At 47.6% G+C, this 24,515-nt stretch overlaps 1 protein-coding gene across 1 annotated transcript in view; it reads left to right on the top strand.

Annotated features, from left to right (window-relative positions):
• The first annotated feature begins 11,902 nt into the window (after nt 1–11,902).
• The window catches only part of Galnt17 (polypeptide N-acetylgalactosaminyltransferase 17), a 425,167-nt gene continuing 412,554 nt past the window's right edge, over nt 11,903–24,515 (top strand). Inside the window, exon 1 of the mRNA XM_038345684.1 lies at nt 11,903–12,140. Within this exon, the coding sequence (XP_038201612.1) occupies nt 11,903–12,140 (238 nt within the window). The remainder of the gene's footprint in view (nt 12,141–24,515) is intronic.

Genomic DNA, 24,515 nt, shown 5'->3' with positions numbered 1-24,515 from the left:
CTTCCCCCATTCTCCCCTCTCTTCCCCTCTCCCCTTCATCTCCTGCCCTTCCTCCTTGCTTCCCTCTCCCCTGCCCTCCCCTTTCTTCTCTTTTCTCCTTTCCCTCTCCTTTCCCTTTTGATACTGGGGATTAAATGTAGGGTTCCGCACATGCCTTGCAAGTACTCTATTAGAGAGCTATATCTTTAGACCTTTACTTTAAAAATGATTATCATTGCTTGTTCTTTACCTTGATTAAGTTTTTCATTGACAATTCCATATCTGCATATAATGCATTCTGTTGGCTCTCATAACCACCCTTTCTAATTTTCCTTCCACTTCTGTCATCTCCATCCTCCATACCCTCCTTATTTTGTGTCTTTTTGTTTTGCTTTATTTTGTGACATACTGATTTTTAACAAGGGCAATCTATGTGGCCTCATATTGGGAACTGTCATTTGTAACCTGGCAGACACTCTTTTGGGTATGCTGATGAAGGCAATGACTGTCCCTCCTCCAGAATCTACCAGTTGTCAATAACTTAACAGAAAGGATTAGGGCTTCGTGAGGCCATCATTGATCCATTATTGGCAGTTGATAGGACCAGCCATGTGCAGACTCAGCACAGGCAACCACAGATGCTATGAGAACTGTGGACCATGCAAACTACAATGCCAACCAGCCATGCAAAATGTGCCCACTGATGTAACAGTGGCACTGCTGTTGTGGGAGTAATAAACTGCTCTTGGGTTGACTTAAAGGCCTGCTCCACAGGAGAAAATTCATGACACACACTGTAATTCCAGGAGTAGTTAAGAAGTCAGGCAGTGGTGGTGCATGTCTTTAATTCCAGCCGTTAGGAGGCAAAGGTAGAGATCTCTGAGTTCAAGGCCAGCCTGCTTTATAGGGTCAGCTCCAGGACAGAGCCAGGGCTGCAGAGAGAAACGCTGTCTCAAAATCAAACATATAAACAAACAAGCAAACAGCATGGTCTCTTAGGGAATCTGGGACTTACCGATTTGATTTTCATGGCTGTCAGGCAAGCTCTAGAGATTTTCCTGTCTCTACCTACACAGTGCTGGGATTACAGGTATGTGTCACTATAATAGTCAAGGTTCTCTAGAGGAACAGAACTCATAGGATACACACATGGGATATTGTATATGTAACATATTTACATATATACATAATAGCATTGAAATATATATGTTTAATATATTTTTATTACATATTCTTGCATACATATCACATATAAATTACATACACACATAGTAAACATTACATAAATACATATGTTAATATATATGTATTAAATATGCACACATATTTGTTATATACATATACTACATATGCACATATATGGGATTTATTCAAATGGCTTAGAGGCTGTGTTATGAGTAGTCCAACAATGGCTGCCTTTTGATGCAAGGGCCAAGAATCCTGTAGATGTTCATTCTACAAGGCTGGATGTCTCAGTTGGTCTTCAGTATGCTGGAATCCCAGAGAAGTATGTTCTTATCTCGTAATCATGAAGGAATGCCTCAGTGGCAGAATAGATGATCTTCTCTGATGTGGGATTACCCTCTGTATGTTGTGAATATGTTTTATCACCATTGATTAATTTAAAAAGCTGCTTTGGCCTATTAGCCTAGGTTTCTTATTAACTAGCTCTTATATCTTAAATTAACCCATTTCTATTATTTTATACTTAACCATGAGGCTCATGGTTTGTTACTACTTGCCTCTTGAGTGGCTACATGGCATCTACCTACTCCACCTTCTTTCCTCCTCTATCTCTGTGTGGATTTTCCACCTTGCTATATTCTGCCTGCCAAAGGCCAAAACAGCTTCTTTATTAACCAATGGTAATAAAACATATTCACAGCATACAGAAGAGGATCCCACATCATTTGTCAAGAATGAGGACAAATTAAAAAAAAAACAAAAAGCTTCCTTCTTTCATGTCTTTTTATGTGGACTGCCATCAGAAAGAAATAGTCAAATTGACAACTAATTATTCATCATAGCTACCTGCCCAGTTTTCTTTTCTTTTTTTCTTAAATATGGGTCCTAAGGAATCAAACTCAGGTCCTCACACTTGCATAGCAAGTGCTTTACCCACTGAGCCACATCCTCAGCCCCTATTCATGTATTTCTTTACCTATTTAACCAGTGTTACTGTGTAAGTCACTACACAGATACAGAATATGGCTTTTAGCTTTACTTCTCTTGCACCAAGCAACAGAAATGTGAGTGGATAGTTACAAGGATGGTAAGCAATCACTGTGCCGTAGCGTCTAGACAGATGTGCAGTCACTGTGCCGTAGCATCTAGACAGATGTGCAATCACTATGCCATAGCATCTAGACAGATGTGCAATCACTGTGCTGTAGCATCTAGACAGATGTGCAATCACTGTGACATAGCATCTAGACAGATGTGCAATCACTATGCTGTAGCATCTGGACAGATGTGCAATCACTATGCTGTAGCATCTAGAAGATGTGCAATCACTGTGCCGTAGCATTTAGACAGATGTGCAGTCACGGTGCCGTAGCATCTAGACAGATGTGTAATCACTATGCTGTAACGTTTAGACACATGTGCAGTCACTGTGCCGTAGCATCTAGACAGATGTTCAATCACTATGCCATAGCATCTAGACAGATGTGCAATCACTGTGCTGTAGCATCTAGACAGATGTTCAATCACTGTGCTGTAGCATCTAGACAGATGTGCAGTCACTGTGCTGTAGCATCTAGACAGATGTGCAATCACTGTGGCATAGCATCTAGACAGATGTGCAATCACTGTGGCATAGCATCTAGACAGATGTGCAATCACTATGCTGTAGCATCTGGACAGATGTGCAATCACTATGCGGTAGCATCTAGACAGATGTGTAATCACTATGCTGTAATGTTTAGACACATGTGCAGTCACTGTGCCGTAGCATCTAGACAGATGTGCAATCCCTATGCCATAGCATCTAGACAGATGTGCAATCACTGTGCTGTAGCATCTAGACAGATGTTCAGCCACTGTGCTGTAGCATCTAGACAGATGTGCAGTCACTGTGCTGTAGCATCTAGACAGATGTGCAATCACTATGGCATAGCATCTAGACAGATGTGTGACACCGTGCCATAGCATCTAGGTAGATGGGCACAAGTGGCACATGTTAGGATTTCTTTGTAGGAATGGATTTCTAGGCTTGGACTTAGCTTTTTTATGTTTTTAAATATTTTAAATTTGTAATGATGTGTGTGTTTTTGCGCGTGCGCACAGGCACACACGTGTGTTTGATGTCATGTATGTACCATAGCACATGTGTGAAGGGCAGAGGACTTCATGTGCTGGTGTCACCTTCCACCTTGTTTGAGGAAGGGTCTCCTTGCTCACCACTGTGTACCCCAGGCTAGCTCTCCCGTGAACATCAGGGGATTCTCTAGTCTCTGCAATCTCATCTCTATGTTGGAGGCTGGGACCACAGATCCAGGTTCTCCATGCCTGACTTTAGGTGGGTTCTGGGGATCCTAACTCAGGTCTTCAGGGTGGAGCAGCAGGCACTTTACCTCTGAGTCATTTTCCAGCCCAGGACATACTACTGAAATGTAACTTCAGGACAGGCCTACAATTCCATCACTCCCAATAGTCCTTTCAGCCATTGATCCATTGATAGATTATTGACAGCCAGAGAACTATGACCCCAGACTCTTCTGAGCACACTGCACTGGGAATCATGGCCTCAGAACAAAGATTTTTGTAGTTTAACAGAACTTTATAAATAAGAAAAATTTGAGGATCCATCTGAGATAATCCCTCCCTCCCTCCCTTCCTCCTTCCCTCCCTCCCTCCCTCCCTCCCTCACTCCCTCCCTTCCTCCCTTCCTCCTTCCCTCCCTCCTCTGTCCTTTATCCTCCTTCTACCATTATTTCTTTCCTTTTTAGAGACAGGGTCTCACTTGCACTGCTGTCCCTGCCTCAGCCTCAGGTTTTCTAACTTAAAATCTTGAAACACTCGAGAATGGGTGGTACACGGTTGTGATTCCCAGCACTCGGGTAGCCGAGGCAGGAGGATCATGAGTTTGAAGCCAGTCTTGGCTACCTAGTGAGATCCAAGCAAGCCTAGGCTACATAGTGAGACTGTGTCTCACAACATGATCAATAAAAATAAAGGGTTTTTTTCCTAAAAGTCAAGAACCAATCTGTTCCTTGGTGACAGAAGTGGAACACAGCCCTCACCTCCTGGTGATAGGCCACTCAGACACAGATAGATACGTTGTTTTGCTGGTTTCTCTAACAGGACTGGGGCAGATGGTATAAGAACAGAGGGAACTAATGGTTGGGAGAGCATCACCACCCCTTTTGGGAGACTGAAGGCCAGGGCTCTGTGATGCTCTTTCATCTATGCGGATGTAGTTTATGTGGCTCTGTGGGCCTGTGAATTTACCCGGCGAGTGGAACTGATTTAATTCATTTCTTTCCTATCCATTCAATCTCCGTTCATAGAAACATGTGGGTCTCCGCCCTGAGTCTTTTCCCCACCAGGCTCTGAAGCTATGCGATAGTTCTGCCAGCCTTGGCTCTCTCGACACCACGCTGCCTTCAGAGCTGCGGGCTCACAACAGATACTCAACGACTTACATTCTTCTATAAACACTCAGTCGTGTAGATCCCCAGACTCAACCAACTGCAAATGGAAAATACTAGGAGGAGAAGGGGGGCTGGGGAGTTGGTTTAGTTAGTGAGTAGAGTGCTTCCTGTCCAGGAATGAGACCTGAGGTGGGGCCTCAGAACCCACCTAGTGCTGAACATGATAGCACGCGGTGTCCTCCCAACATGAGATGCTGAGATGGAGGGTGGGAACAGGAGACTCTTCAGGAGCCAGCAGGACAGATAGCCTGGCATACACAGCAGTAAACAAGAGACCCTGGCTCAAACCGTAAATGGAGAGAACACCCGAAGCTGCCCTCTGATACCCTCAAGCGTCCTGTGCCAAACACACATCACACACACAAATTTCATCTGTCCTGAGGAAGTACTAACCTTTATTTCCCTTATCGTTGTTCCCTAAATAAAGTGACACCAGGGCTTCCCACAGCAATGACATATGTTAGCATTAGTGATCTAGAGAATCTCTCTGTTTTAATTTGGGTTTTCCAATTTTTGTTTTGAAACAGGGTGTCACTCTGAAGTCGGTGCTGGCCTGGAACTCATGTATGATTCTCCTCCCTCAGCCTTCCAACTACTGGGATTATAGTCCCGCACCATCCCAGCTGGCTTAGATAGACAATTTAAAAGAACATAGGATGATGTAAATAGTTCATACCACACCATTTTATGTAAAAGATTGGCATTCGTTGCTTTTTAATTTAGCCTCACCTAAATTCTTAGGACAGGGTCGGAAGGCAGCCAGATTCTTTGCCAAAATAACACACAAGTGGCCTCTAGCCCAGTTGCTGTTAAAGTCCTTGCTTCCCCTGAAAACACTGTGAGCCAGGTCTCTACTGTCTACATTTTCTCTGAGCCCAGCTGTCATTTAGGCTCCTGTTAGAAGGACCTGTGAAGCTCTGCTTACAGCATTCAACCACTTTCCTAGTTCAAACTTCTAAAGTATCCCACGTTCCCCAAAAAACCAATACAGTCATGTTCTTCACAGCGACATCCCTGTTGTCTCCAGTCCAGACTTCTGTATTGTTACTTTTTGCTGACCAAAGTGACTTATGGAAGAGTTCATTTGGCTTATGGTTCCAGCGGAGAGTCTATGACAGATGCGGAAGGTGTGACAGCTGGAAGTCAGATCTGGAAGATGACATATCACATCTCCAACCACACACAGAAAGCAAAGAGAAACTGAACTGGAAGTGGGGCAAGGTTATAAACTCTCAAAACCTGGCTCCCAGTTGTTGTGGAATATTAACTATGTAAAAACATGTTACATTTGTTTATGTGGTGGAGTATTACTTTAACTGTGTAAAAGTGTGTTACATTTGTTTCTTTGTTTCTGCTGCATTTGTTAATCATGAAAAGATATGTTACTTTTGTTTATGCTGCATTTGTTTAACTATGTAAAATGTGTTGCTGTTTCACCTTGCCTGCCTAAGGCACCTGATTGGGTTAATAAAAAGCTAAAGAGTCAATAGCTAGGCAGAGAAAGGATAGGTGGGGCTGATAAGTAGAAAATAAATAGGAGAAGAAATCTAGGCAGAGAGAGAGAGAGGATGAACAAGGGAGAAAGAGAGGAAGCCAGGGGCCAGAAACCAGCCAGCCACCAGGCATCCAGACACTGGAGGCAGCAGGAGATAAGACCTCCAGAAAGAAAGGTAAAAAGCCCCTAAGGCAAAAGGTAGATAAAGAGAAACAGAAACAGATTAAAATTAGAGCTTAGCTAAGGCTAAAGATTCAAAACTAATAATAAGTCTCCGTGTCATGATTTAGGAGCTGGTTGGTGGCCCAAAAAAGAAAAAGCCTGTTATACCTAGTGACATAGTTCCTCTAGCAAGGCTGTACCTTTTGAAGGTTCCATAACCCTTCCAAAGAGCAGCACCAATTGGAACCAAATATTCAAATGCAAAGGCGATGTGGGGTGTTTTTTTATTTTTCTATCAGTAAATGGCTATAAACCCAGGTGGGTATAATACCCAACTATGGTCATATTTCCAGACTGGGGAAACAAATGTAAAGAATGGGGAACAGAGTTCGAGTAATGGGGAAGTTTACAGGCCAGTTCCAACTTCAGAGCTTTTGATTTTTACCTTAGCTAGCCAGAGACTTCACGGGCCCCTCTGGCCTAGATGAGCTAGTGACTTCATGATATATCTACAGGCTTTTCTCTCCCCAGCATACACAAGCAGTCTGTGGAGCATCTGTGTTCACAAAAGACTGTTTACATTCTAATCTCAAGGAGTGACCCACTATCATGGACACACCAAGAGCTACATTTTCATGCAGACGCACTCAGGTCCTATAACCCTGTAGTTAAAACCCTATCCTGTGTTGAGAGTGCAGCTCAATGGTAGAGCCCCTGCCTAGAATCCCCCAGTGAGGGGCTGGGGTGTGACTCAGTGGTAGAGCCCCTGCCTAGAATCCCCCAGTGAGGGGTTGGGGTGTGGCTCAGTGGTAGAGCCCCTGCCTAGAATCCCCCAGTGAGGGGCTGGGGTATGGCTCAGTGGTAGAGCCCCTGCCTAGAATCCCCCAGTGAGGGGCTGGGGTGTGACTCAGTGGTAGAGCCCCTGCCTAGAATCCCCCAGTGAGGGGCTGGGGTGTGGCTCAGTGGTAGAGCCCCTGCCTAGAATCCCCCAGTGAGGGGCTGGGGTGTGGCTCAGTGGTAGAGCCCCTGCCTAGAATCCCCCAGTGAGGGGCTGGGGTGTGACTCAGTGGTAGAGCCCCTGCCTAGAATCCCCCAGTGAGGGGCTGGGGTGTGGCTCAGTGGTAGAGCCCCTGCCTAGAATCCCCCAGTGAGGGGCTGGGGTGTGACTCAGTGGTAGAGCCCCTGCCTAGAATCCCCCAGTGAGGGGCTGGGGTGTGGCTCAGTGGTAGAGCCCCTGCCTAGAATCCCCCAGTGAGGGGCTGGGGTGTGGCTCAGTGGTAGAGCCCCTGCCTAGAATCCCCCAGTGAGGGGCTGGGGTGTGGCTCAGGGGTAGAGCATCACTCTCTATCTATTATCTTCAGTGCAGGTCTTTTTGTTCTATCCTATTGCTTTCCTACATGACTCTCCAATCTTCATTGCATAAAAATAAACAGTTCACAGTCTGGGCATGGTGATATGCACCTGTAACCTTAGTCGTTGAGAAGATGAGACAGGTGGATCACAAGTTTTTGGCCAGTCTGGGCTACATAGTGAGATTTACCTCAAAAATCCAAACCCAAACCCAAACCTAATCCAACCAAACCAAATTTCCCTTGCGTCTCAATACCTGAAGATTCGCATGTCATGGAAGACCGTGGTGAACTTAGGATGGTCCGCTATCCTCTGACTACATTGTCTTGTATTTTGGGAGGGTGGGGGCTGCAGGAAGGGTGACCCACAAATGTGGGATGGAGCAAGGACAGCACATCTTTCCAGCCCTTCACCAGCTGGCCTCTGCTGTGGCTCTGACACCACTGGCTGCCCTGGGTCTTCAGTAAACAACTATGGAGACCTGGCCTCATGCAGTCCCTGATGATCTGAAGCCTTGAAAGCCAGGGTGTCCTGGCTCCAGGTTCACTCTTATCTCACAGATGTCTAAAAGTGCTTTTTCCCCATGCTTTTTGATATGACGTTTTATTAAACTGTTTTTTTTCTTTTTTGTACTCAGTTCACTGTAGATTATAAAAAAGTCAATACCCTAAGGATCTTGTTGAGCAGGCTCCAAAGAAACGAAAAATAAAACTGGAGGCCAGTGAGTTGGCTCAGGGAGGTTAAGGTGCTGGCTGCCAAGTCTGACTACTTGGGTTCAATCCCTGAGACCTGCAGAGCGGAAGGAGAGAACTAACTCCTGCATGTTGTCCTCTGACCTCCACATGTGGGCTGTGGCCCAAATATACATCCAGACACATATGCAGCTAAGTATTTTTTTTAAATGGATGGAAATGGAACTAGAGAGATGTCTTACTACTCTCTTAGGAGAAGCAGAATTGGAATTTGTCTTAGTTAAGGTTTCAATTGCTGTGAAGAGACACCATGGCCAAAGCAAGTCTTATAAAGGAAAACATTGAATTGGGTCTGGCTTATAGTTTCAGAGGTTTAGTCCATTGTCATCATGGTGAGAAGCATAATGGCAGGCAAGCAGACATGGTGCTTGAGAGGTAGCTGGGAGTTCTACATCTTGACCCACAGGTAGAAGGAGACTGAGACATACTGACAAGACCTGAGCTTCTGAGACCTCAAAGCCTGACCCATCGTGACATACTTTCTCCAACAAGGTCATACCTACTCCAATAATGCCACACCTCCTGATAGTACCACTCCCTAGGTGCCAAGCATTTAAACACGTGAGTCTATGGGGCCCGTCCACACCTATTCCAACACCACAGGATCCAAGCACCCTCAGCAGTGACTCCCAACACCTGTAACTCTAGTTCAAGGAATCAAATACCTCCTTCTGGTCTCTGTGGGCTTACACACACACACACACACACACACATACACACACACACACACACGCGCACACATATGCGCACATGCTCGCACTCCCACTGCACACTAACAATGTCATAAAATGAAAAGAATAAGCTATTAAAAAAGAAATGAAGATTGTTATGGTTTTTCATGCTTCTCCCCATTCTTTCCTTCCTTCCTTCCCTCCCTTTCTTTGGGGATTAAACTGAGGACCTCACAAATGTCCAACAAGTACTGTATCAGTGAGCTATATCCCTGTAATTTCCCCTTTTATTTTTATTTTAAGGTAGGACCCTTGCCAAACTGCCCAGCGGGTCTTGAGTGAAAGGCCCTCCTATTTTCCTCAGACCTCTGAGCAGCAGAACACACTCAACCACCAAGCCTGGCCTTCCATGTATCTTTATTTTCCCCAGTGTGAAAAACTGTGCTTGCTGCTGTGGTCTAAAATAACAAGCAACAACAGCAGAAAACATCCCCTACAAACAGACAAAAAATTCTCTACCGAAATGGAGGGCCAGGCTTGGTGACTGTGACTGCCATCCCATTACTTGGGAGGTGAAGTGAAGAGGATCAAGAATCAGGAGTTAGGGACCAGCCCAGGCTAAGTGAGACTGAATAAACAAAGAAACAAAATCCCAACAAAGTCCAAACAAACAAAGAACAAAAATACCCCCTGGCCCCTTTACAAGAAACCCAAGCTAACCTGGATCTTACTTTGCAGCCATGGAGATCTCTAGTTCCTGATCCTCCTGCCTCCATTCCCTAAATGTTGGGCTTATAGGTTTGCCACCAGCAAGACTGGATTGTGAAGAACTGGGGTTCTTCCAGTTAAAGTCTAAGCAAGCACTCAACTTCAGCTCAACAACAGAACGACACCCCAACCCCAAACCCACCCACTTTCCCTCGCCTTGCCCCAATTAGAAGCCTAAACCCAAACCAACCAAACAAAACTAACCAAGGATCGACAATAAACTTTCATGAGGTAGGAAGAATGAAGTGAAAGCCCCTGAATTCACTGGACTATCTGTTGGTAGCCTAGTTTCTTTCTCTGGCCTAACAAATTAAAGAATCAGAGGGCAGGTTTGGATTCCAGACTTTGGCACTCCTGGGTCTCCGGAAAAGAACGAGGTTGTGGAGACCCATTAGAGCCATAAATCCGTGTGTTACTAATAAGATGTTTACTGAAGTGTGGGTGAGCACAGGAGCAGCAATTCGGATGGTCAGAAGTCTCCCAGGGCCCTAGCAAGGACACAAGGCCTGGCTCCGAAAGTAGCGGAATCCGAGTCTCCAGGCCAGATTTTCCCTCTAGCCATTCCGGGCCAAGCTAAGCAGAGCAGCTTAGCCAAGAGAAAGGAACGTCTTCCTTGTCTGCCGGGATGGAACAAACCCGCCCGCTTAGAGAGCGCTGAGAACCCCAAGGGTCCCTCGCAGCCCTTAGCAGCAAACATGACTTGACTGCTCCGGGTCCCGCGTGCTACCCACTCTCTCCTGACGCCCCCACCCTTTCCGGGTGCGCGCGCAAGAGCGGGCCAGCTTCCCCTGGCTGTGCGCTCCGCAGCCTGCGGGTGGCAGCGGCGGTGGCGACTGTCTCTCGGGGAAGAGGGTGACCAAGGGACCGCGGAGGAGGAGCCGGCGCCGCAGCCGCTCCCCTCGGGACCGCGCCCCGCCTTCCGTCACCACCTGAGCATCCCCTCCTGTCTCCCCAGCTGCTCCGGTCTATCCCACCATCCCCCTGGGAGACAGTGTGTACTCTCAGTGCCGCAGAAGCGGTGTCATTGCGTCCAGTGATCGGGACACTCGGATCTTGGTTCCCCTGGGGGCTTGGGACGAGCGGCACCGGCCGTGTTGACAGGCGGCGGAGGCACCAGCGCGCATCCCTCCCCCGCGACGTTTAGAGAAGCGTGTAGAAAACTGGTGTGACTTTGGAGGTCCGACTCTTCCTTCCGGTCAGCCTCGCGACGCGCCACCTCCTGAGACAGGCCAGTGTGTCCGGCAGGCCCGGAGGCTCGTGTGGGGACTTGGAACGTGTTCGGTAACCCGTGGCGCTGTGCGCACTGGTGAGTTTTGCGGGCGGGGTGGGGGCGGAGAGGACGCAGCGCTGGGTTCCTGCTCCCGCCCCTTTCCTGCTGCCCTCCCACCCCACTTTGAGAGAGTCATTGAGATTTGAGCGTGACTGCGGAGCCTGGAGGATGCGGGCAATGGGAGCGGGCTTTTCCTCCTCCCGGAGTGATGGAGAGGGCCGGTAAGCTGAACAAAGACACCCGCTCGGAGGAGCAGGTCCTCCGCTGAAGAACGCTGTCCTAGCCCCGCGACGGGCGCCTGCGGGAGTGTCAGCGGTGCAACTCCAGGAGTGGCGCGCTCTTCCGCCGGCGGGCGCAGAGCTGGAGCAAGGCACCTGCGCGCCACTCCCGCCACGTCTCTTGAGCATTCCGACTACCTCCCGAAGGTCCACGTCTCCGGAGGTCCAAAGTCCAAAGGCAACTTGTTCTGGGTGCAGCAGGGAGAGACCCCGGGACCTTTATGTTTTGCTGCCTCTTAGAAGTGACTGCGTGCTGTGGACGAAACAGGCATTTTAGGGACACTTTTGCAAACCAGGGGCTTTCCATGTGAGTGATCACGCTTGGTCCCTAACAGTCGTGTCTTCCCAGTGGTCTCTGTCGCCTGAGCATCGGCGTTTTGTAGCCGGCAGCAGCTGGGATTCCCCCAACCCACTCCTGGCCATTGTCAGGTGTGAAGAGTCTGCACCGTCTTAGGCTGCCCTGCGCCTCGCAGGTGAGGCTGGTAGAGGCGTGGGTCCAGGGAAAGGACCAGGTGTTGTTTGATGGCTTCACTGAGGAGAGTCAAAGTGTTGTTGGTGTTGAACTTGATAGCGGTGGCCGGCTTTGTGATCTTCTTGGCTAAGTGCCGGCCTATCGCGGTGCGCAGCGGAGACGCCTTCCACGAGATCCGGCCTCGCGCAGAGGTGGCTAACCTCAGTGCGCACAGCGCCAGCCCCATCCAGGATGCGGTCCTGAAGCGCCTGTCGCTGCTGGAGGACATCGTCTACCGGCAGCTTAATGGTAAGGACGTGCCCTGACGCCCGCGGGTCGCTGTGCGTGCGGGGGCACAGGATGATCTCCCTGGCTCTCTGTGCTCTGTGTACTCTAAGCTTACATCTGAATGAGTCCGATTTCTCCCTTCCATTCCGGTTCAGTGTCTGGGACTATTGTAGAAACCACTACCTGCTTCTTTCCCATAATGCTCTCAAGCTGGAAGTTTAGTCTTACGCTAGAAACATGTCACTACGGTTGACTCGGTCTCTGCTTGTGACTTGACTCTAGCTTAGACAGGATGGACTGCAGGCTAGGGACATCTAGGAAGGAAATAGCTGTCAGTGCATGGTGTTTAATGGGGGAGCTGGTAGCGAAGTGGGTGTCATGGCTTGTGAAGTGAAGGCTTGAATGGGTACAGTATCCCTTTAGGTTGAATGCATCACTAAGAAGGCAGACTCTTCCCTTCCCTCTGCCTGGGTACAGGGTGAGATTCTGAACCAAGCAGCAACCGAGGATCAAGATCTCAGTGAGTCTGGGAAGCAGATGCTTATTCACAAAGTTCAGATAAACAAGGAGGCACGACATCTAGGTTTGTAGCATTTCCCAGAACCTGTCCCATCTAAAATATTCTAAAGGAGTTACCATAAAAGAGCAGGGTCAGTGGAACTCATCGCTGTTTCCATGTGGTCCAAGGGACTCATGATCCCTGTGCATTTGCTGTCTTCACGGTGTCACATCGTCTGTCTAGTATAAAGAAGACTGAGCCAGTACACATGTCCAGCCCTCTCTTCCCTTCCCAACCTTTTGCATGTTTCCATGGCCCGGAACTGCCAGCTGTTATAATGGCTGATAATAATTCTTGGCTGTGTACTAGAGAGACATTACAAGCTCCGCACGTTCAATGGTAGGATATTATCGTTAGTCCAAGGAGGTTCTGACCCCTCCCTCACAGGAGAACCCAGCAAACCAGACTGGGGGAAGTTAACCACATTGCCTGTGTACTGATGTCAGTAAGTAGTACTTTAGAGGCTGGTTGACCACAGAGCCCTTGTTCTTGGCTACGAGGCACAGATTTCTTTTCGTGTGTCTGTGGTCTGTGTGCAGGAGTGTGTGTGTGTGTGTCCACGCGTGCACATAGAGGGCAGGGGTCAACCTTGAATATCACTCCTCAGAAACATTTACCTTGGATATTTTGACACGGGGTCTCTCACTGACCTGGTGCTCACAGAGTGAGGCTGGTCAGTCAGCATGCCCAGGGATCCAGCTGTTTCTACCTCTGGCTTTGGGATTACAAGGACATGCTAACATGCCCAGCTTTTTTTAAAAAAAAAATGTTGGCTTTGGGGACTGAACCTAGAGCTCCTCATGCTTGCAAGGCAAGTGTTTTACCAACTGAGCCATCTTCCTGGTCCCAAAGTGCATGTTTCTATCTACAGCCTCCTACTTTGAATTTAAAAGTGAGTGTGTGTGTGTGTGTGTGTGTGTGTGTGTGTGTGTGTATGTGTGTGTGTGTGCGTGTGTGTTTGTGTGTTATGTATTTTGGGGTGGTGAATACATACCACAGACTATATCTAGAGGTTAGAGAACAACTTGGGAGAGTCAACTCTCTTCATCTACCACGGGGTTCTGGATGGTCTTAGGTCCTTAGGCTTCATTGCCCTTTACCCACTAAGCCTACTCACAGGCTGGCTCTGAGTTTTAAAGTATAACAGTTTTTTTTTTTGATAAATGAACTACCTGGATCTGTGTAGTTTACATAGAACCTGTGTAAACTTGGGTTGGGGACCAGACTTCACCTGTCTTCACTGGTGAGAGTGACAGGCCAGCCTCAGGACAAGTGGCCAAGGACTGGGGAAGACAGATTTCTTCTTGCCCTTTGATGAGGGGGATGTGGGCAGCCTTCTGCAATCATGAAAAGATGTCATAGTCTTCCTGGCATCATATCATTAGTTTCCAGGGGACTTTGAACTTGCACCTGTAGTGGGAAGTTGTGGCCCTAATTACACCTCTCGCAGGTCATGAGACCAGACCATCAGGGCAGCCCACCAAGGCTGTGTTGAAGCTCTGCTCCCAAGACCTCAAGAAAATATGAAGAGAACAAGATTAAATCCCTCAGTTCATTTCTAGAGCAACTAGAAGAGCATACTCTCAGCACTCAGGAGGTGGGGTAGGAGGACCAGAAGTCTAGGGCTAGCCTGGCTAGATGAGGAGAGCTGGGAGGTTAAAATTATTTTTTCTGCATAAATACCCACAGAAGCACATTCATAAGACACCCCCCAAAAGAGCCAGAGCTTGCTGTCTCTCAAGCTGCATTCAGGAACACATTAATTTGTAGCAGGTCATCCTAGTAAGAGTTTCCATTAGTGACATAAAATACGTTATGGCCACACCTCTTTTTTTTTTCTTTTTTCTTTTTTTGGTTTTTCGAGACAGGGTTTCTCTGCAGCTTTTTTAGAGCCTGTCCTGGAACTAGCTCTTGTAGACCAGGCTGGCCTCGAACTCACAGAGATCCGCCTGCCTCTGCCTCCCGAGTGCTGGGATTAAAGGCGTGCGTCACCACCGCCCGGCATGGCCACACCTCTTAATGGCAATTATAAAAGTTCTGTGTGGTGCTATTTATTTGTTTATTAATTAACTTGTTCATTTACTTATTGTGGTGGGAATGCATATGCGCACGCATACATGTGGAAGCTGGGAGTCAGTGCCTAGTATCTTCCTCACTCACTTCTCTGCCTTGTTCTTTGAGACACAGTCTCTCACTGAACCGGGAGCCTGCCATTCTGGCTAGACTGGCTGACCAGCAAGCCGCTGTGACTATCTTTTCTGAGCCTCCCCAGCGCTAGGATTATAGGCAGATGCTAGCAAGTCTTGTACAGCAAGGGCTTTACCCAATACAGTCATTTTCTCGGACCACTCTGTGGTGTTTTTTAAGGTAGCAGATATGCATGACCCCCTCAGCATTTGCAACAACCCTGCAGGCACCTGCCCTTCTTTGTCCCTTTGAGACTTGCTGGCAGTCACCCAGTGACTATTAGGGCTTTAACGTGACTCTGGAACTTGTTGCCCGAAGGTGGAGGCTCTTAGCTGCCATTCCATTCTCCTGCCTGGACATTACTTATTAAAATCCCTTGCAGGGTCTATGTGCATGCAGAATTCAGAGCTCCATGTCCTAGGGGCTTCTTTTCAAAAGGCAGAGAGTAGGGTCTGAGACTTTGCCTGTAATGAATGTCTTACTCTCTTCATCAGACACCCCTCTGCCTATACCAAACCTAACAAAGGCAGACGGCACACTCAGATTGCAAAGCCAGCTGGCCGGGTGAGACTTGCGAGAAGCCAAGATTTGCTTCCATGGGGCTCTGGGTCTGGCTTCTTTCTCTGAGCCTTTTGCTTTGCAGAGAATGCCCATGCTAGGGAGATGTAAGTATAGCTCACTTGGGAGAGCTTTTGTCTAGCTTTCACGAGGCTCTAAATTCTATCCCTAGCACTGCATCAACCAGGAATGGTGGCACCAACTTCTAAGCTCAGCCATAGAGAGGAGAAAGGAGGATTAAGACTTCAAGGTCATCCTTGGCTGCCTATGGAGGCCAGCCTGGGCTACATGAGTCTGTCTCAGCATGAAAGGTTGGTGAAATTCCCTGGGCAGGGAGTGGGATGGGTAGGAAGGTAGAAAAGAATTTACTGGTTGAGTGGGGAGCTAGAAGAGGAAGGCTGGGAGCTGGCTCAGTGACGTCCAGTTGAGAGTTTTCCTGGACAAGCTATGGCTTCAATCTGGGACATGGAAGAATCTGTCTTCCAGGACCCTGTGTGTGATTTGTAGGGGCACGCAACCTGGAGGCTAAGAGCAAGGAAAGGTTGTGATGTGGAGAAAACCCTCCCCATCTCTACCATGCCCTCAGGGGCACCAGTCTTTGTTCTTGTTTTGAAGACTGATTATTCCATTGATTATACCAGGCTGCTTGCTGTACCAGGAGGCTGGGGGAGAGGGGAGGTAGGAGGTAGGACTCTTGCTGGTATATATACTCTTGCTGTGACCAGGGCTTCATTGGGGCTCAGGCTGTGCACCTGACCATTGCCACTGACAACAAAGAAGGAGACCTTCTTGAGCTCAGGGTTCTTTTTTCCTCAGCTAGAGGGAGGCACTGGGCACATAGCAGCTCATAACCAACTCCTTAGTGTCATATGAAGCTGGCATTTTTAAAGTTGCTCGGTGCTGGTCTGGGGTAGAGTTCAGTGGCAGAATGCTTGCCTAGTGTGTGCAAGCACACACTGAGCTTAATCTCCAGAGCAACAAAAGACATACAAATAAACAAACAAAAAGCATTCGGGTTACTGAAAGCCCTCCCGTGGCCTCTGGGGACTAGCAGGAGAAGTTCATGGAGATTCCACCAACCTCTGGGCTTTGGTTTGCTTGATTGTTTTTGCTTGTTTGAGGTTGTGCCTTGAGGCTGGATCCATGTAACCTAGCCTGAAGCTTCCCTAAGTAGCCAAAGATGACTTTGAACTCCCGATCCTCCTGCCTCCACCTCCTCAGTGCTGGGATCACAGGTCTGCCCAGGCTGTTTTCTCTGAGGCTCTCCATCTTTATACTCATCATTGGCGTCACCTCTGGCTCTTTGCTGAGACACCCATCATTGACCTTAGGCTCAGTAGCCTACACATTGCAACCCAGTCTTTGAGAAGAGCCGGTTTTACTGATTTCTCTGCACAGTCCTCAACTCTGCCCATGCTTTCAGGCTTGGCTCTTGTGGATGAGGGTTGTCAAATGTTATGTGGGCAACCGTCCTGTTGCGTTGAGCTGTTCAAGGTTTTAGTGATGGTCATTTTGCAGTCTTACCCTGAGCTCTTATGCCTCAGTGGCTTTAACTTTGGAGCCCAGAAATGACTCAAGGCTTTTTAAAGGACTGGGGCCCTATTTTAGACTTCTGCATCCTACCCTGTCTCTTACCATCTGTGCGTTGCATATATGGTGGGCAGTTGAGGTTTATTGATAGCTGGATGGAAGCTGAGTTTTACAAAGGAAACGATAGCCACAGAGAAAATAACCTCCAGATTGCAAAGGCTGTGATGGGTGGTGTGGCGAAAGGAGGGGTTGGGAAGGACTTAACTTGGATGACTGAGTGTGAGAAAGCTGTCTTGTCTTCGTCATATTGCCTCAGTTCTCTTGCCTGTGCCTTCTTGCCTGCTACCCTCTTGCTTCCACTCTCTTGGCTCTGCTGTCTGGCCAATGCTTTCTTGCTTGCAACACATTGCTCTGCCATGTTGTTCCCATCATCTTGTCTAAGCCATCTTTCCACTCTGCCTTGTCTCCCCTGACTGACCCTCACCAATGTGCCCTCCCTCCCTTGCCCTCGCTAGCTGCCTCCCCCATCTTGCCTGTACTGTCTTGAAGTTGCTCTAGTCTTTTCCCTCCTGAATTAAAGGAACCAGCTTCTTCAAGGAGCTTGGAAGTAAGGTGGTATACCAGGTTAGACACTAGCCAGTATCAGTATATTTGGGTGTGTGACCTTATATTATGAGTATAGTTTTAATATTCTTCTCTGTAGCGTAAAATCAATTTATAGAACATCTGGAAAAAAATCTTTTAGGAATCATACAGAAGAAAGCAAAACTCTCTTAAAATCTGTTAAAGCCATTGCCCGGTGGTTCTTATAGACGCAGACACTGATTTCATGGTTACTGTTGGAATTCCCCCGTCACGAGGTGCGTGATGTTTGGTTTCCTGTCACCTTTTCTGTCACCTTCTAAGGAAGTTATTTATTTCTCTCATTTTAGAGATGAGAGAGGTGAGAAATAGAGATATTGTTAGATTTAGCTGGTGTGTTTCTCCGAGATGCGGGCAGAGCGGAGGATTAGGAATATGTCTTTCCCCCCCCCCCGCTTCATCCATCGCGATGAGTGGAGGGGAGAGGAGGAGGGACCCATGCCAGCCTCACCCCCTCCCAAAGTCCCCAGCACAGTGAACTGGAAGTGGGAACACCCGAGCTTCGGCCCTGTTCTCTGTCAGCCCTGGGCAGCTGTGTCGTAAGAGGAAATGCAATTGATTTTGAGTTAGTTTCCAAATTTAGATTTCAGAAGGATATTGAATAGAAGCCGGGTTGCTTGGAGAAATTGAAAAATCCTCACGGAAATAGAGAGAAGTCAAAATTACCTCCCCTGTTCCTGCCTCTAAGCCACACAAGTGGACGGAGCCAAAGTCTAGAACTGCAAAGAAGAAGAGGGAAAATTTAAAAAAAAAAAAAAAGGACAAAAAACAAAAACTAAAACATTCCCAGATAACCCAAGGGCTACGCGCCAAAATTCTCCAGGCAGGGAGAGTGAGTTGGCACAGTGGGCACAGAGGAAAATCTGCTCTCTCTTGACTGCAGGTTAGAGCCAGAAAAAGCAGGATTGTGGGCAGCCCAGGCTGGCCTCAGACCCCCTATATAGCTGAGGGCGACCTGCAACCCCTGATCCTCTTGCCTTCACTTCTGGGTGAAGTGCTGGGGTGGCAGGTATGCATCCCGATGACCAGGTTTTGATTTTGGTTTTGTTTTTTCAATGTTGGGATAGAATCTAAGGTTTTGCATATGCTAGGAAAGCACTCGACTAGCAGAGATGTTTCCAGGCCAAGGCTGTTCTTTGGTGAGTGGCAGAGCCCAACCCAGCATTGTTTCCCTTTCCTACCTGGATAATGGTATCCTTAGATAGACCTTGGATGCTAAGTGGTACCTGCATGTCCTTGCGGAGAGGACTAAAGGAGAAGACAACGTTTGTATTGAACCCAACCGCTGCATGACTGCCAGGCAGAGAGATCAGTGGGAAGAGCACTTGCTGTTCTTATAAAGGACTAGGGGTTGGCTCCCAGGAGCCACTTCCATTCCAGGGGATCCTGCACCCTCCTCTGACCTCCACAGGTACCAGGCATGCATATACCTCCGTGCAGCCAAAACAGTCAAGCAGATAAAACCAGAGTGATAAATACATCTTTAAAAGCCTCAACCACTGGGTTGATGGCTCAGTAGTTAAGAGCACTGACTGCTTTTGCAGAGGACTTAAGTTCTATTTCCACCATGCTGGGTGACTCACAGTCACCCACCCTAGCTCTAGAGCAGTGGCTCTTAACCTTCCGAATACTGCATGTGGCCCTTTAATGCAGCCCCTCATGTTGTAGTGACCCCCCGTAATAAAATTATTTTCATTGCTATTTCATAGCTGCAATTTTGCTACTGTTTTATGACTTGTTATGTCTGGTATGCAGGATATCAGATATGCAACCCCTGTGAAAGGACCCTTTGTTCCCCCCATACACACTCCCAAAGGATTGGGGACTGATAGTTTGAGAACGGCTGCCTTGGAGGATCTAGCGACCTCTTCTGGACTCTGAGAGCACCTGCACACACAGAAACACACACACATACACAAAAATAAAAATTAATCTTTAAATCAACAAACAAAGCCAAAAACAAACAAAAAACCAACCCCAGTCACTGTAGAGGAAACTAGCGTGAAGCCAAGTTTGCACACCTTCTCTATGCACAGTCTAGACATTCAGCAGGGCCTGGAGGCAAGGTTGGCCAGTGTTCTAGAAGGTTTGATCCATGGAGGCTGGGGGCTGGAGTCAGGTGCTTTTTCCATTAGCCCTGGCATCTGGGTGAAGCTGCCTCCTCCTGGAGAAAGGGGGAACTTTATTCTTGGACAGCACGGACGTGCAGACAGGTCTGAGCAGTGTGAGTGTCGGACACCCTGTCAGTGGGGAGCAGCTGCCTCCTGCCCAGTTCGGGGCCAGCAGGGGAAGCAGCCAGTATTAGTGTCATCATCGTAGTCACTGCTGTCATGGCCATTGCTGCCATCATCACCACCACCACCATCATCACCACCATCATCACCACCATCACCACCATCACCACCACCACCATCATCACCACCATCACCACCATCACCACCACCACCATCACCACCATCACCACCACCACCATCACCACCATCACCACCACCATCATCACCACTACCACCATCATCACCACCATCATCACCACTACCACCATCATCATCACCATCACCACCACCACCACCACCATCACCACCACCATCATCACCACCACCACCACCACCACCACCACCATCACCACCACCATCATCACCACTACCACCATCATCACCACCATCATCACCACTACCACCATCATCATCACCATCACCACCACCACCACCACCATCACCACCACCATCATCACCACTATCACCATCATCATCATCATCACCATCATCATCATCACCATCACCACCACCATCATCACCATCATCATCATCATCATCATCACCACCATCACCACCACCACCACCATCATCATCACCACCACCACCACCACCACCATCACCATCATCGTTGTCATCATTGTCATCATCATCATCATCATGGTCACAGTCATCATCACTGAAGAGATCCAACTGCCCCAGAGCTGTGCTTGCTGCCACACTGGGAGACTACTTATTAAAAAGGGAGAAGGCTCAGCCGTAAGTGTGAAGAATGACAAGGAGAAAAAGGAGCACAGGCACGGGAGGCCTGAGTCCCCGAGACAGCTGAGATCAGACAACCTGTAAGTCTTTAAGACGCCTGCAGAAGAAAGGTTGTGGAAGAGTGTCAGACAGGGCCGGTTTCATTTCCAGAGCTGTCAAGTTATGAATGCTGTGATTTTAGGTCAGTGGCTCCACTTTTTCACTCTAAAGTGGGGTCATGGTATGTCAGGATGAATTGAGAATAAAAACAGAGGGTATAGGGGGCTGGGGTGTAGTCCAGTTGGTGCCCTGCTTGATGTTCTTCAAGCATGAGGACCTGGATTCAAATCCCCAGACGCCACATTGAAAAAGAATCTGGGTGTGGTGGCATGCACTTGCAATCTCAGTGCTGGAGAGATGGTGACAGGGAGACCCTGGGCTTCACAATCTGGCCAGCCTAGTGTAATCATAGCTCTAGACTTGGTGCGAGACCTTGTCTCAGGAAGCCGGTGGACGGGGCCTGAGGAACAGCCCCCAAAGTTAGCCTCTGGCTTCCACATACATACACACACATTTACAAACATAAGCGTGTGCACGTACATATCTGTGCACACTGCTCACATGGGCTGACATTTGTGGCCATGCATGCACACATATACACAGGAATACCCATGCTAGCAGCAGCTGTGGCAATGTCAACTGGCTTAAAGGTACCCGTGAAATGACTCCCCATCATATTCTTGATGTTGGTAGGCATCTTGGGCCACAGTACTTGCTCAGTAAGTACTTCCGAGCAAGCCAACAAACAGCAGGAGCTGTTTGATAGCAGAGTGTGACCCTGGCTATCTGATCCCAGAGGAGTAAGTAGAGGCTCTTTTTGCTCTAATTTTCTTGAACTCCATGGACTAATATTTTCATTGTTATTTTTTGAGACCAGGTCTTATGTAGTCTAGACAGACCTCACACTAGTGATCCTCCCTTCTCAGCCTCCCTGCTCCTGGGGTTATAGCTGGGTATTGTCTTGACTGGCTCTACTATGTCCTGTCTTTGATATGGTGACATGATAGCATCTATAAAATTCACATATGAGAATTTTGTGTCACAGAGATATTGCAAAATCAATCTCATAATGTTTTAAGAAGGTTGCTGATTTTGTGTTGGGCTGTGGCTTGCACAAACCTGCTAGACTAATTTGTGATCCCTTTTCTTTTCCGTGTTTGCCTGGAGCTGTCCTTTATTTCATTTTTCTTCCTCCTCTCACCACCCCACCCCTCGCCTTACAACGACAGCACTTTTGAGGCCTAGGAGAAGGGATAGCAGCCTATTACAACAGCCTACCCCCTTAGCCAAGGTTTCATTGTCTGTGGTTTTAATTACTGGAGGCCATTGGCAATTAGCAGTATAATAAGATCTTTTGAGAAAAAAAGAGGGGAGAAGGGGAGGAGAGAGAGAGAGAGAGAGAGAGAGAGAGAGAGAGAGAGAGAGAGAGAGAGAGAGAGAGTGAGGGAGCTGGAGCTGCTCACATAACTTTTATTATGGTCTGTTGTTGTAATTGACTCTTTTATTACTAGTTACCATTATTAAACTATCGCTCTGCTTCATTTATTAGTTGAGTTTAATTATAGGTATACTGTGCGTGTGTGAGTGTGTGTGTGTGTGTGTGTGTGTGTGTGTGTGATTGCAGGTGTGCACTTGGAGGTCAGAGGACAACCTCAGGTGTCAGGTGTCACTTTCAACCCTGTTTGAGACAAGGTCTCTTGTTGCATATGTCAGGCTAGCTGACCTGAGAGCTCCTGGGAATTCTCCTGCCTCCACCTTCTCTTTTGCCATAGAAGCATTGAGATTATAGAGATACACTACAGTGCCTGGCTTTGGGTAGGTTTATAGGGTATGAACTCAGGTCCTCACTTGCACCGAAAGTGCTTTACCCTCTAAGTCACCTGTCCAGTCCAGGACTTTGTTTGCTTGTTTGTTTTGTATTGTAACTGAGTGTACAGTATTGGAGTTATTAGCTTTATATTACTGTAATACATAGTGGAAATAAATCAACATATGGAGAGGAAATTCTCGTCTGGGTTGGTATGATCTGTAGTTTCAGGTGATCCCTAGGAGATCGTGGGTGCCTTGTTGTTATGTCAGGTTTCCCTTACAATGGATGCTGGCCACTCACCTTGGTGAGTTAACATGTCCTTGCCTCTAGGTGTGAACTACATTCCAGAAACAGGGGGTAGGTAGACAATGCCTGCCTAGACTTTGCATGGTACTTAGAAACATCAGTGTGTACATGTGAATGCATGTGCACTTACATGTTCTTGTGTGTATAACTGCATGTGTGTCCAGCTGCGCATGCATACACAGGTGTATGCATGTGTGTGTGTGCGCATATGCGTAGGCTAAAGTCAACCTTGGCTGTCATTCCTCTAACTCCTGTTCACCTTTATTTTTAGGCAATGTCTATCAATTGTCTAGAGCTTGCAGATAAGGTTAGGCTGGCTGGCCAGTAGTACCCCAGTGCTGGGATTACACGTATGTACCACTATACCTAGACTTTTCTATTAGTTCTGGGCATGAAACCAGTGCCTCTTGCTTGCGAGACAAGCACTTTTCTAGTTGGGTCACTTTCAGTCTGTCTGTGATTTTAACCAGCTCCTTAAAGAATGCTAGATTAAGAGTGGATGTGATGGGCCGGAGAGGTGGCTCAGCAGTTAAGAGTGCTTGCTACTTAACCTTGAGGAGAAGAATTCAGATCCCACAATCCCCTGGGATGGATCACAAACACCTGTAACTACAGCTCCAAAGGCACCTTCTTCTGACTTCCAGGAGTCTTCTCCACACGTGTACACATATACTCCCACCCCACATGCATGTGTGCAGGTGCAGGGTCATATGTATGCATGGGTATAGAGGTCAGAGACTGACTTTGAATGTCTTCCTCGATTGTTGTTTTACCTTGAAAGATAAGGCCTATTTGTACGCACATCCAGGCATATGCACGCCCCAGAGTACATGTGCAAGTCAAAGGATAACTTTGGGAAGTTGGGTTCTCATCTTGTACCTTGTTGAGGTTGGGTCTCGTTTGTTGTTTGGTAGCTGATCTGTGAGATTCTGGGCACTTCTTCTGTTTCTGTCTCTTGTGTTGCTATAGAAGGGATGTCCCTGGACTTGTAGTTTAGTTTTTGTGACAGGGTCTCTTCTAGAACCCGGGGCTCACTGATACAGCTGGAATGGCTGGCCAGTGAACCTCAGGAAGCTTCTTGTCTCCACCTCCCAGTTCTGGGGAAATGTAAACTGCTGCATCTGCCTCTTCACACAGGTTCTGCAGATCAAAGTCAGGTCCTCATGCTTGTACAACAAGCATTGTAGTGGCTGAACTGTCTTCCCTGCCTGGATGCTTGAACTCTTACACTCAGTAGGAACCAAACTGGGGTTCTCTGCAAGAGCAGCAAATATTTTTTAACAACTAAGCCATTTCTCTAGCTCCTTCTCTCAAAATTTAAAAGAAGGATCAAAAAGATAATTGAACATCTGTTACCTTTGTTATCTCTTTTATTCCCTCTTCCTCTCTCCCCCTCCTCTTTCCTGCCCTGCCCTAACACTTCGAATAAATGCAAGATCCCCATGGATAGACCTTCCTGTCCCATAGCAATCTCTTCCATCCATCTGTGAATGCTGGTGACATGTAGATGACAGTCACCTTCATCACGGGTAGAGTTGTCCCTTTTAATAACAACCTTCCTAACTGCAGAGCCCAAGCTTCGTCATGCGTGAGTACCAATACTCTGTTATGATGATGGGTGGCCACATCCTTAAGTCAATATGGAACATGCACACAGTGAGCATGTACTAGAGTTCAAGACGAGTCTCCACCCTAGCCTCAAAGAGCAGGCCTAATGGTATGGTTAGCACTTTCTTTAGAATGTCCTGGGG

The sequence above is a fragment of the Arvicola amphibius genome, chromosome 10, assembly GCF_903992535.2.
Source record: "Arvicola amphibius chromosome 10, mArvAmp1.2, whole genome shotgun sequence".
Lineage (NCBI taxonomy): Eukaryota > Metazoa > Chordata > Mammalia > Rodentia > Cricetidae > Arvicola > Arvicola amphibius.
This window is presented reverse-complemented; position numbering and strand designations above follow the sequence as displayed.